The 13,094-nt window shown below is 32.2% G+C and overlaps 2 protein-coding genes across 2 annotated transcripts; both read left to right on the forward strand.

The window, feature by feature from the left end:
- On the forward strand, positions 550–5,771 carry LOC107636826. Its single transcript, XM_016340333.2, has 6 exons — positions 550–1,161; positions 2,470–2,646; positions 3,153–3,278; positions 3,471–3,668; positions 4,034–4,198; positions 5,205–5,771. The coding sequence occupies exons 1-6, from the start codon at positions 814–816 to the stop codon at positions 5,553–5,555; spliced, it is 1,365 nt and encodes a 454-aa protein (XP_016195819.1). The 5' UTR covers positions 550–813; the 3' UTR covers positions 5,556–5,771.
- On the forward strand, positions 9,917–11,877 carry LOC107636752. The gene has a single exon (XM_016340265.2). The coding sequence runs from the start codon at positions 10,663–10,665 to the stop codon at positions 11,647–11,649; it is 987 nt and encodes a 328-aa protein (XP_016195751.1). The 5' UTR covers positions 9,917–10,662; the 3' UTR covers positions 11,650–11,877.

A 13,094-nucleotide genomic window follows, 5' to 3' on the forward strand; every position in this document is an offset into this window, starting at 1 on the left:
CTAAAATATAAATTTAAAATTTAAAAAATCTAAATTACACCATTTATTAGTATACAAACCAACTTAGATTATTCGAATTGTCCATATCTTTAGAGGCAACGGAAAAAAAATACTTAACAGCACAAAAAAATCACATATACTTGATTTTCTCTATTTTTTTTATATTACTTTTTGCTTTAACAATTTCAAATGAAATTCTTTTCTATAAAATGCATGCATATTTTATTGTTATTGACTTATTATTATTATTATTATTATTGGTGTTATCATTAGAAAAGTTGACAACATAAATATATAATATTGATAATTTTTCATGACAATATTGCCCAACTATAAATAATTATGTATAAATAAAATTGTATGTACTTTACCTAAATATCTACAACTCTAAACACAATCTGATCAATGATCAATTAATTATTGTAATCTCAACCAAATAATTTTACATTCCTCCTCATCATACAGAATTTTAAAAATCTATCATAAATCTGACTACTGTGCTGTCAAAAAATTAAATAAATAAATTAATAAAAAGAAATTGGTAAGAAAAAAGGATCTCAACTCTCAAGTCCGAACCAGCCAACCTGGTGCTGCTGCTGTTTTTGCAACTTACATTTTCTTCATCCACACCATGGGATCTGGATTTGGTGCTGCACCTCAACCTCAACCTCCACCGAGTTGACCAATCGGAACCTTCTAGAGCCCGCTACTTCAACGAGAGCTTCAACAACAGCTTCCTTCTTCTACTGTTACCGCTTACTTCTACTCCTAAACGACGATCCAACTCATTAAACGACAATCCAATCCATATCGATGGCGTATAGGAGGAGACCACAGCAAGGGTTTTCGAAGCCTTCTTCAACCTTCGAGTTCGACGACGACTCGTTTCGTAACCCACCGCAGCCACGCTCACCTTCATACTCTTCTGCTTCTTCTACTTCTGACCAAAACGACATCGATGCCGCTGCCTTTACCTCCTCTCCCTCTTCTCTCGCCGCGAAAGCGATTAGGGCTTCTTCGGCGCGACGCGATTCCTCGCTTTCTTCTGTGTACGGTCACTCCAATTTCTCACATAAAAGCAACAACAACAACAATAGCGTCAACGCTTCTTCCAATTCTCAACATCAATATAGTACCACCACTGCTCCCTCCCAATATAAGGTTTCTCTTTGATTATTATCATTTTTTTTCTGCTTTTTACTTTTTTTTTTTCGATTGCAAATTATTGTCATTCTTATGATTTACATCAATGTTCAGTGGATGCGGTCTGCAGAGTTTAATTAATAATAATTAATGCCTTTTATTCTGCTTGTATTCCTAAATTTTATTTTATTTTTTCAGTTATAGTGTAATTTAGCTATGAGATAGGATTCGATGTTTTTATTGGGAGAGATGGAACTTAGAAAGAGAAGAAAATGGCCAATAAAAAAGAGATAAAATTGAGAGAGAAATAGTCAAATAGTAGGCTTCAATTTCAAAAAAGGTGAGTGCTATTTCGCTTTGATAAGGTCTATTCAAGTCTTGTATTTACTAGCTGGAGGAGTTTTATCTATAGAAGTCCTACTTAGCTTGACCAGGTTAGTTGAACTCTAGTTGACTAAGGATAGAACTGATTTAGGATTGTAAGTGAAGAAAGAAAAATATCCTGCTAGTAAATGAAGATTCAGTGACTGAAACCTCTGGATTAGAAATAAGAAAGCTTGCAATATGGTCTGAAACTCTGAATAAATAGATTAGCAAATCTTCGTATGCCGGCCATAATTGTTAATGGAACACTGTAGGTCTGTGCAAGTGCGTTGGAGCAACAAGGGCCGCGTAATGGAAGAGGTATTGGTTGTAGGATGGATCCGTGTTGTCCTTGTGACTTGAGCCATTGTATGATTCATATGGAACTTTATAGATTTATTTTTATTCTTTTCTTAGTAAATTTTTTTGGGAGCATAAGGCATTGGGAGTATATGGCATTGAACTAGTGGCAATGTGAAAATGGAGATCAGCCTGGACCTGGAGGAGATAAGTTAAAGTGCAGTGGACTGTGGATATGAACTCTGTTATTTTGACTCCTTAAAAGACTTTATTACCAGCAATGTCTGGTCTTTTAGAGTGTAATATTTTTGTGTATGTCTGTATTTTTCTACTATGATTGTTTATGTCTGTAATACATTTGATGACTTCTTCCATTTAGATATTAGTCTACATGTTAAAGCTTCTGCCTGCTGTTTAGTTGCTTTGATGATGTCCACATAATTATAGTTCCAAGCTTGTCATGCTCAAAAAGCAGATGAAAATAACGGTAGATCTACCGAAAATATTATGCATTTTCTGTTTTTTTGAATATGTTATATCAATGCATTGAAGATTGAAGATGCTTGTTTAGCATATGCTTACATTCTCTTTGCTTCTCTTAAACTCACATTCTTTTGAGTGCACCATTCTGATTATTCAAAATGGTATTATTTGTAAATATAGGAGGCAAGAGCCTATGAATATACTTCCATGAAGAACCTGAATGAGTCCAAGAATGGATTTTGGGGTGCTCTGGCCAGGAAAGCCAAATCAATTATTGATGATGATAACATAACTCCACAATCTGAAGCACCAGGGGCGACAAGGTCACAAGTTCCTGGCATAGCGTCTCGGGGAAAGGTGTGCTTTGAATTACACTAGGGGCAAGATAACTCCTCATTATGGATCTTGGTTTATATTTTATACTACTGCAGCTTTGACTAGGCCTTTTCTGCACTAGGTGGGAATTAGCTATATGGATTAAACTATGTCATTACTTTGTATATTAAGCTGGGAAAAAATGTTTTTGTAGTTCAAGTTATGAACATGTAGTTGTAGTTGTTCATGAAACATAGGTGCATTGCATTTGGAAATGATCCACATCTTGCTTGTGATGAGATATATTAGAATTTAGACCACTAGAGGTTTGGCTTCAGAGTGCATGGAGAAAAAAGCTTCAAAGCTGTCTAAGCAGTACGTATGTCTAAAAGTGGTAAATCCATTAACTATTGGTACATCACTGAAGAGGGATCTACGCCATATTTTTGAAATTGAATTATTTTTATAATCTTTGCATTTGACTAGTAATTAGTAAAGTATTTACTATTTGAAATGTAAGATTGATACTATTTTCGTCGTCATTGTAGTTCCAAAATTCAAATCACTTGGAGGAAAGTAATCTCAAAAGGGATGGGCCAACATTTTTCAAGGGATTGGATGCTATCACATCTTCTCTTACTCAGATTGGTGGCACCATTGGTAAATCTCTGGAGGTGAGGTTTCAATATGGACATTTTTTTTTTCTAATGGATTATCTTTTCTTTGTAACGTGAGTATAAAGTATAAACATGAGATTATATCCTCCTAATGAGTGTGTTCATGATTCTGAATATCAATAAAAAGAGGCCCTCATTTCTTTTAAGGATATTCTTTGTGAACTTATTAGTCCTAATTTATATTTGCAGGAGGGTTTTACAAAAGTTGAGAATCGGACTTCAGATATCATTCAGGAAACTCGTAAGCATATCAGGAAAAAGCCTGGCAATTCCGTAGGACAGGATCAGGAAAGAAACCATTCTTCTAAGCTTCAGCAACCCCAGTTGCGGACCCAGATGTCACCAATGGAAACAAACCAAGAACTTCAATTGAAGGCTTCTCGCGACGTAAGGTGGCAACAACTGTATCACTTTTTGATGTGGTAAAAGTATTTGTGGGGTTAGGAGTTGTGGAATCTAAAGTTAAGATTCCATCTCCTAGTTGTTTACTCTTTAAATTTGATGCCCCTTTCATTCTTTCCTATGTTATTCTCTAAACCATAATGCATACTTATAATTATTGTAATGTAAATATCATGTGTATGAGAAATGTATATTAGTTTTTCAACAAGAAATGTGGATGTATATGTCAAATCGTTCCCAGGTTCTCAGCATAGTACCAGTTTGGTATCTTCACAAGGCATGATGAGCTTCTACAATTATTTTAATCTTCTGAACTGGATGCATTCTTTGCCTTTTGATTTTTTTCACAGGTTGCAATGGCAATGGCTGCCAAAGCAAAACTGCTTCTTCGGGAGTTGAAGACCGTCAAAGCTGATCTAGCTTTTGCAAAGGATCGATGTGCCCAGCTTGAGGAAGAAAATAAAATCCTCCGTGAGAACCGTGAAAGAGGAGACAACCATGACGATGATGATTTGGTATGCATTTATTTTCATTTCACAAATTCCCACTCAATTTATGTGTGTGCGGCTTTAGTTACCATTTACAATATGCTTATATGGATATGATGTTTTCTACCTAGTACCAAACTCTCTAATCCCCTGCTTGAGCCATGAGGATAACACTTCTTATATGTAATCTTCAAACCTCATAATGGGGACAGCCTCATACACTGGGTGGTGTTTTTTATACTTTATGACTAACTTAGAGTGCTTCTCTAGCAATTTGCATATTTTTCTGTTTTCACTTCTAGAATTATTTCTGGGTGATATTAGCTTCTTTTGTTAGACTAACTACAAATTTTTAGGAGCTTATAAAAAAAATTAAAATGGAAATGTGTACTTCTCTCTTGATTTAAATTTCGGTTAAGTTTAGGTCAGATTTCTGCTGGACCTGTGTCTTGACAGCTGTATATTGTGATACTTAATGTGCACAAATTGGGAAGAATCAAAATGATTGCAGCAAAAGGTCAGATAGAGTTAGGTGGGGCAATGATGTTACTGAGTGGAACTGAATATCTTAGTGAAATTGGTTATTCTTTTGAAGCTTGAGCTGACTCTCTGGATAAATACTTTAATAGTCCTGATGTATCAACTAAGAATGTCAGAATCCAATTAATCTCATGTCTTTATATATCTTCTAATATTATATAAAGGACTTTCCCCACTTGTTCTACATCCTCTCTAAACACATGATGAACAGGGAACCAAGTAACGTACCAAATTGATTTATTCAAATGAGGTCTTCCCTGATCAGGTTCTTACACCAATAGAAGTATAAAATTACAATTTTCTTCAATAAGTGGTTGTCTATGTGGATCAAACAATGCCATTGCAGTTTACAGTAAACTGTGTCTGTAGACAGCATATGTAAATATTAAATACTAGCTGGTGTTTTAACTCGTGAATTCCATTTCATGTTATGGATTGTATACTCTCATTTCGGAAAGTTTTCTCCATGTTCATGATCACATTTGTGTTTCAGATACGACTTCAACTTGAAACTCTTCTGGCTGAAAAAGCTCGCTTGGCCCATGATAACTCCGTTTATGCCCGTGAGAATCGTTTTCTAAGGGAGGTTGTTGAATATCACCAACTCACGATGCAGGATGTTGTCTACTTTGATGAGAGCAATGAGGAAGTTACTGAAGTTAACCCTCTGAACTTACCCCCAGTGCCTTCAGACACCAACATCAGCATGAGTTCAGAATTGGCAAGAGGCATCTCGTCAATCTCTGTAAAGGATGCAAAGATTTCAGAAGCTACTATAAAGGGCTCCAAAAGTTCTGAGGTGATTAAAAGTATTTCCTCAATTACAGGAAAGGATCCAAATTGACAATGAAATTCTTCTATTATTGTGGTTATGCACCTTTTTTCTCTTTTTGAAAATGCTTCTTTGATTTGTTATTATTTATATGCACCACTATTACAATATATATATCTTTGGGGGGACGTTCTAATGATGTAACTTTATACCTTATAATGTGCAACTTAAAAAGAAAAAAAAAAGGTTATTTTATTTGTTCTAAATTAGCAAGTGCTTGTATAGCAGTATTTTATGTTTGCCCTGAAAGTGTTTCTGTATATCCAATTCTGAGCAGTGTTTTTTACGAGTATAATGTATCAATTTCATGTTTGTGCATCTTGGTGTATACATGATGAGATTTATTATTTGCATTTATTTTTACTTCATACACTGACTTTGGTATACATGAATACATATCTCTGTACTTGAATGTGTTGTAGCCCCTGTGGGATCCGCATAGGATCATTTCCATGCCCCATTCATTCATTCAAGGATTAAAATGCAGTTGGTAAGGGACCAATGAGCTGGAATATGCATAACCAAAACACACTGAATTGAGTGGCAATATATATATAAGTATTTTATTAATAAAATACTATATGTTCATTAATAAAATACTCACATCTAGCAAGAGAATAATATATATATATTAATAAAATATTATATGTTTATTATTACCAATATGTCTTACTATTTTGTATTGATATTTTGTGTTCACGGGTTGGTGAATATAATTAAAAATAATGTGATGCATCTAAGTCTTTTTGTTAATCAAGTCTAATCAAATTGGTCTAATATCAATAAAAATCAGTTATAGATAGTATTACTTTAAGTCTGATTGTTTGATTTGGTTTATAAAAAGACTTGAATGTATAGTATTATTCTATAATTAAACTGCTATTTTCTTTTCTGTAACTAAGCTAGTGATTTTTTACTGTGTGTTGCTTCGTACGTGGATGATGTTGAAGGAGTTCTTAAGGTACCATCTATTTCAGTTAAGACAACCCACGGAAGATGCAAATTATTATAGGTGTTTGAAGTTTGAACTTTCACCAAATGAGATATAATTTTTTTGGAGAATATGCAAAAAAGAAGGAAACCTCAATTTCTCAATGGTGTAGTTTGTTGATGCAAGCTGACACAGTTATAAAGAATCTTGACGTTATAAAAAAAATTTGTATGTGAAAATAAAGAGCAGCCTTAAAACAATGATAACTCAGCATAAATAAAACAGTTAGGACCACAGTTGCCATGCATTGCATAGTTCAGGCTTATTAGTTATTATTAAGCGACACACTGTAGCAGTTTCACTTTTGTGACCTACTTTCTTCATTGGCTTTTTTTTATATGGAAGTAAAAATGGTGATATATTTTAATATTGTAATTTTTGGTGTTTTTTAGAAGTGTGGAAGATACATAAATCAGAGGGTCCAATTTCTATATTTTAAATTTTTTAATTTTTTTTAACAGAAATCTCTCGGTCCGATTTCTGTTCTCTCACAAATTTCTCGGTCCAATTTCACAAATTCTTTAGTCCGATTTCTGTATTCTCACAAATCGGACGGTCCAATTTCTATACTTTTCACAAATCGAACGGTCCGATTTTTGTTTATCTAATTAAACGGTTCCACATTTGAGAATAACACCCCATCAACTCATATTTTAAAACAACACCGTTGTTACTCCAATATCAAAAACAAAATATGTTCTTCCTTCTATGGCCACTTAAAAGAAAATACTAGGATAATATTACGGTAAAAAATGTTTTCTAATAAGTGAAGATCGTTTTTTTTATAAGAAAAAATGTACGTATTTTTTTATAAATTTAGTAAAAATATTAATTCTTTATTTAATTTTACTCTTCATCAAAGAAATTTCGAAAATATTGTTAGGTGTTTCTCATTTATTATGTGTTGTATTCATATTTAATAAAAAAATGTTAATCTAGAATACTTTTAATTTACTCAAGAGCTAAATTTTTAAGAATTATTCTCTTGTTAGATGTGAGTACACTTATATAGTATTTTATTAAACATATTCAAGAGATATAAAAAATCACTCATTAATTAGCTATTTATGCATAAATACAATAAAATTTCGAATAATAACTAATTTTTTATGTTAATAAAAATTTAATTATTTTAATAGTTAATTATTTTTCTAAAAATCTATTAAATATCTAAAATATACACAAACATATAATAATTAATTTTTAATATTTTTATATTTCATGCCCAATATCCCACCTTCAAGAACCCAGCTAAGCTGGTAGTTGTGGCATTGACTAATCTGCCTGCCATTAAATTACAGTTGCAATTAGGACCAGCTAATTCCATCTTTATGAAGGCACATGCTTTCTAGTTTCTAGTACCACCTTTTGTCTAGTGATCCCTGAACCCTAATTTGCAATAAATTTCCCAATACTGTATTACTCACTTTTCTTTGAGTGCGTGTTTGAAATCAATACAAACTGGAAATAGGTTTAATTTGAAAATTAAATCTTGTGTTTTTGAGTCTTGAAAATGAGTAATGATTAATCACCTAAAATTCTAGTGGGCTTTGATGACTTTGAAATCTCATCAAAATGGATTGGTTAATAATTAATTTGATTTTAAAATTTAGGAAAAGTATTGGTAAACAATGAAAATACTAAATAATGTGAACAATGGATATGTCGGATGTTCAATTTACTAGGTGTGCGGATGGTTATCCTAATATTAAGATTTAGGTGAATAATTTGGGAGTATAGTGTGTTTTTACTTTATTGGGTCAATTTTAGAGTCCATTATTCACATTGTTCACAAAAATCATTGTCTATCTAGCAAAGTCCTAAAATTTAAATACAAACCTAAAGAAATAAAAATATTTTTTATTTTAATAATTTTAAATACAAAGTAAAAGGTATTTTAAATATACTCTTTAAAAAATGTATTTTGAAATATAAGAATTGATTTTGAAATCAAATCAAATTTTGTTTTCATATAAAGATTTATCTTGTAAGTTGTAACCAACTTAACTCAAAGCAAATCCGTTTTTACTTTTTAGAATCAATCATTTCAAATACTAACACATAGATTTCTTAGGAGATCCTAGTATGTCTCTACTACAAATATTTTTCATAACTTGTCAAAAACATTAATCAATTCAATTAATTACACCATGAATAAGATATTCTCAGTTACTCCTACTCAGTTCGACTATTTTGAAAAATGAATTATGCTAGATAATATTCATTCAATAGACGTATATTTCATGCTCCAAAATCCACACAAAAAAATTTATAAATATAAGGGATAAGTACGATTTTGGTCCTTAACTTTGAGGGCCAGAATCGAAATCGTCCCTCTTGTAATTTTCGAATTAAAATCGTCATTAAAGTTTTTTTTCGTATTAAAATCGTCATTTTTAATAAATTTTTTTGTTTTATTCCTAAACTACCCCTATTCTATTTTAAAGGGGGAGGGGGACGGCGGCGGCGTTGGTGGTGGTATTGGTGGTGCTGGTGGTGGTGTATGTTAGTGTTGGTGGAGGTTGTGGTGTTGGTGGTGGTGGTGGTGGAGGAAGTAATTATGTTGGTAGTGGTGAAGGTATTTTTGTCCAAAAAAAATAAAGAGGACGATTTTAATACGAAAAAAAACTTTAGTGACGATTTTAATTCGAAAATTACAAGAGGGACGATTTCGATTCTGGCCCTCAACGTTAGAGACCAAAATCGTACTTATCCCTAAATATAATAACAGCATAAAAAGTCAAAACTTTATTAAAAAAAAGTTATGAAAGGTTAAAGAAAAAAAGGAAAAAAAAAAAAAGATAAGATTACTNTAATCTGAATCTATTTATAACAGAGGATTGAATGAATTGTCTCTTTCATGCATATATCTGATTTTTCATATGATCTCTCTCAAAGTATTATATAATAAAAATAAATATTTAATTTTAATACTTCGTCAGTGTAAAATAATTTTATACGTACGTTTAATTATGTAATATCACGATAGAAAAAATGACTATTTTTTATATTGACTACATAAATAATTATCTAAAAAAATAAATACGATTGAATGATTAATACAATAACATTATGGAACACTTTGCAATAATAATAATAATTACTAAATTCATAATTCAATAATAATTTGAAATTAAAAAAATTATTATCTTAACTAATATTATATTCATAACTATTTTATATATTAAATAGTACTAATAGTAAAAAATGTAAAAAATAAATTAATATGGAAGCTTGCAATAACAATATTGACAATTAAATTCATAATATATTTGGTTATTTTGTTATGATTACCTCTTCCAAATATCCCTAAGAATAGTTCCTAATCCCACCGAATAACTTATAAAGAAATAAATAATAATGCAATGAAAATGAACCCAACACAAAAACAAAAACAGCAGAAGACAGGAACATGCTTAATTATGCTATGTACTTAATGTTATGTGTGCATGACACTATTTTGGCATCAAACTCACTTCCTCACTCTTCACCCTTCACTCCTCAGTCCTCACTCTTCCACCTAAATCCCCTCCTCAATCTAAGCTGAATATTATTTTTTGATTTTTTTTCCCAAATTGTTTTTATTCGTTTCCTTTTTCATCCATTTTCATTTTCTTAATTCTCATTTTTTTACCATTTTCCTTCAAAAACATCTTCTGCAACAAACAGAGCCTCTTTTTTGTTGTTTTCTTCTTCCTATGCTTCCTTGAATCCCAAAAACAACAGAATTTCAACATTCTCCCATCACCCATTTCACCAAATCAATTAATCAACCTTTTTCTCTTGAAAAAGATCTGATTTTTGTTGTTCTCTCTCTCTCTGTCTCTCTGTTCTTGAACTGAGCGAGTTCTTGTTCTTCCACCATTTCCTGCTGGATAAAGACAACAATGCTGAACCAATCTTTGGTCATTTTCTGCTCTGTAAAACTGTAAAGTTTTCAACTTTTTCCCTTCTCTTGCTTCGTCCTTTGTTTGTATTAGCTCTCTGGCTCTTCTTTCAATGTCAGATTCTTCTTTTTTCATTGTCATTATTAGCATTATTTAGGGTCCATTTTAGTGCTCAGATTCCAGCATTGGGGGTTGGGGTTTTTGGTTCAATTGTGAAAACTGTAACTGAAATGAGATCTTGATGAGGGTAATAACCAGTTTCATTTCAGTGTTCTTCACATTTCCATTTCTTCTCTTGATTCCACTCTCAACCCCTCAAGTTCTTCATGATTCGTCTAGCAGCAACAATGTAGCAACAATTTCACCAAGAACCCTTGATGCAATTCTTCAAGATTGTGCCTTTAAGGCACTAATTAGGCCAAAAACTGGGACACCCTATGATGCACAAGTCCCCAAGAATCTCTCTGGGGTTAGTGTCTCAGCATTGAGGCTAAGAAGTGGTAGTTTGAGGAATAGAGGCTTCAAATCCTACAAAGAATTTCAGATCCCAATTGGGGTTCTTGAACAACCCTATGTTAAAAGGCTTGTCTTGGTTTACCACAATTTGGGAAATTTATCTGAAAATTTTTACCCTTTACCTGGTTACTCATATTTGGCACCAGTTCTCGGCCTTTTAGCTTATAGTGGTGCCAATTTAACAGGTCAAGATTTGCCTGAACTCAATTTAGTTACTTCTGATAACTCAATTTTGATTAACTTCAAGGATGTGAAGAAATTTCCCATTGGTTTGGTTCCAAAATGTGTGTTCTTTGATCTACATGGTTCAGTTCAGTTTGATATTTTGTTACCTGGAAATGTTTGTTTCACAACAGAACAAGGGCACTTCTCAATTGTTGTTGAGAGCAGCAAGATTGCACCTTCACCGGAACCGGCTGCTGTCGCCGCTAACTTTGGCGACGAACACAATCATCATCATGGTGGGAACAAGGACATGTCTAAGGTTTGGATCATTGTTGCATCTGTGTTTGGAGGGTGCATTGTGTTCATCATATTGAGTTTGTTGACTGTTAGAGTTAAGAGAGCAAAGAGGAGCATGAGGATTCAGCAATTGGAATTTGCAGCTGAGAGCGATGAAACTTTGCATATGGCATCAATTGGTGGAACTAAAGCACCATTGGCTGTGGGAACTAGAACAAGGCCAATGATTGAAAATGATTACATTCCTTAGTTGATTTTTTGTAACTTTTTAGTGTCACATTCCTTTGTAGAATCATAAAATTTTTACCTTCATTGCAACCATTGATTTCTCATTGTTCATAGTGAGTTCAGATGTTTTAGGATCTCAGTTTGCTTGGTTTTATCAATTAGTATTGATTGGTTTGAATCTCATAATCTCAGCATACATTATATGACCAAAAGAAAGTTTCTATGGAATCATACATTCTGTTGTCTATTATCTTTGATTTTCAGATGAAATTTCCAATTTTTTTTTTGTTATAGATTCCTAACAATTTTTGGGTTCTTTTATTTTCTTGCCACAACTCTTCTTTCTCTCTTTTGATCAATTTAGGTGAAAATCTTTTAAAATAATTGTTTGTGGCCTTTGTTACCTAGTTTTGTATAACTGACATTACTTAAATAAGGAAAACTTGGGATAGGATTAGTGTGATTGATGTGATGTAAAAAATGATTTTTCATGCAGAAGTAAGAATATCTTAACTTTTCTTGTGTGTATTCTTTTCAATTAGAATATTTTGAATTGATGTGTATCATTTTTTGAAGAATGGGTTGATGACAATCACAAAAAGTTGATTTAGGTACAAAAGAGATCAATTGATGTATGAATTTATACTAAGTGACACATGTTATGAACTTATTGTTAATGTTGCAAGTGTGAGGAGTGTTGAAAGTTAGTCCCACATCAAAGAAAGTAAGGAAGAGTGAGAAGTTTATAAGATGAGAGACTCATTAATTTGACACCTTAAGGTTTTGAGTTGGATGTGGTGTTTTCTCATTTTATGTTCTTTCGCTTGATTCTTTCCTGAAGTCTCCCGATAGTTGAGAGCTCCCCACGGTTGATATCTCTCGGATATTATTTGTTTGGTGGGATGCAAACTTTTTATAAAATGGTTTATAAGTGCACACGAAATAGAAGGAATGATTGTTGTAATGTAAGAGTCGAATTGGTATTTGACGAAATTGTGATTTTTTAATTCATATGATATCTTCAACATATATGGAGTGTCATGCAAATGCAAGTTTAGTTCAGTGACAGACTACATTTCACATGTCATTGACGAATCTTTAAATACAAGACTAAATTAGCAATTAAACTAATCTAAAACTAAAATGTTCTGTTTAAAATATCAAAGATTAAAATAAATTATGTTTCTAAAGTTGTATATAATAATATAAATCTAAAAATCTATTTAATTTTGAATTGAATATAAAATCCACGTAAAAATAAATTTTGTATCTTGTCTAATAAATTAGTCTTTCATATGCTGCCAGCATAAGGAAATGCAACAATCAAAACTCTATTAATCTCAATGACAAATAAATGCTAATGAGCTATATTTCAATGGTATAGTCTTCTCTCCTCACTTAGAGGTCTTGGCTTCGAGTTTTATCCTTAACTTTGAAAAAAAAAAGTTCTTAATAAAGTATTAAATC

This window comes from Arachis ipaensis, chromosome B01 (genome assembly GCF_000816755.2).
Source record: "Arachis ipaensis cultivar K30076 chromosome B01, Araip1.1, whole genome shotgun sequence".
NCBI classification, from domain to species: domain Eukaryota; kingdom Viridiplantae; phylum Streptophyta; class Magnoliopsida; order Fabales; family Fabaceae; genus Arachis; species Arachis ipaensis.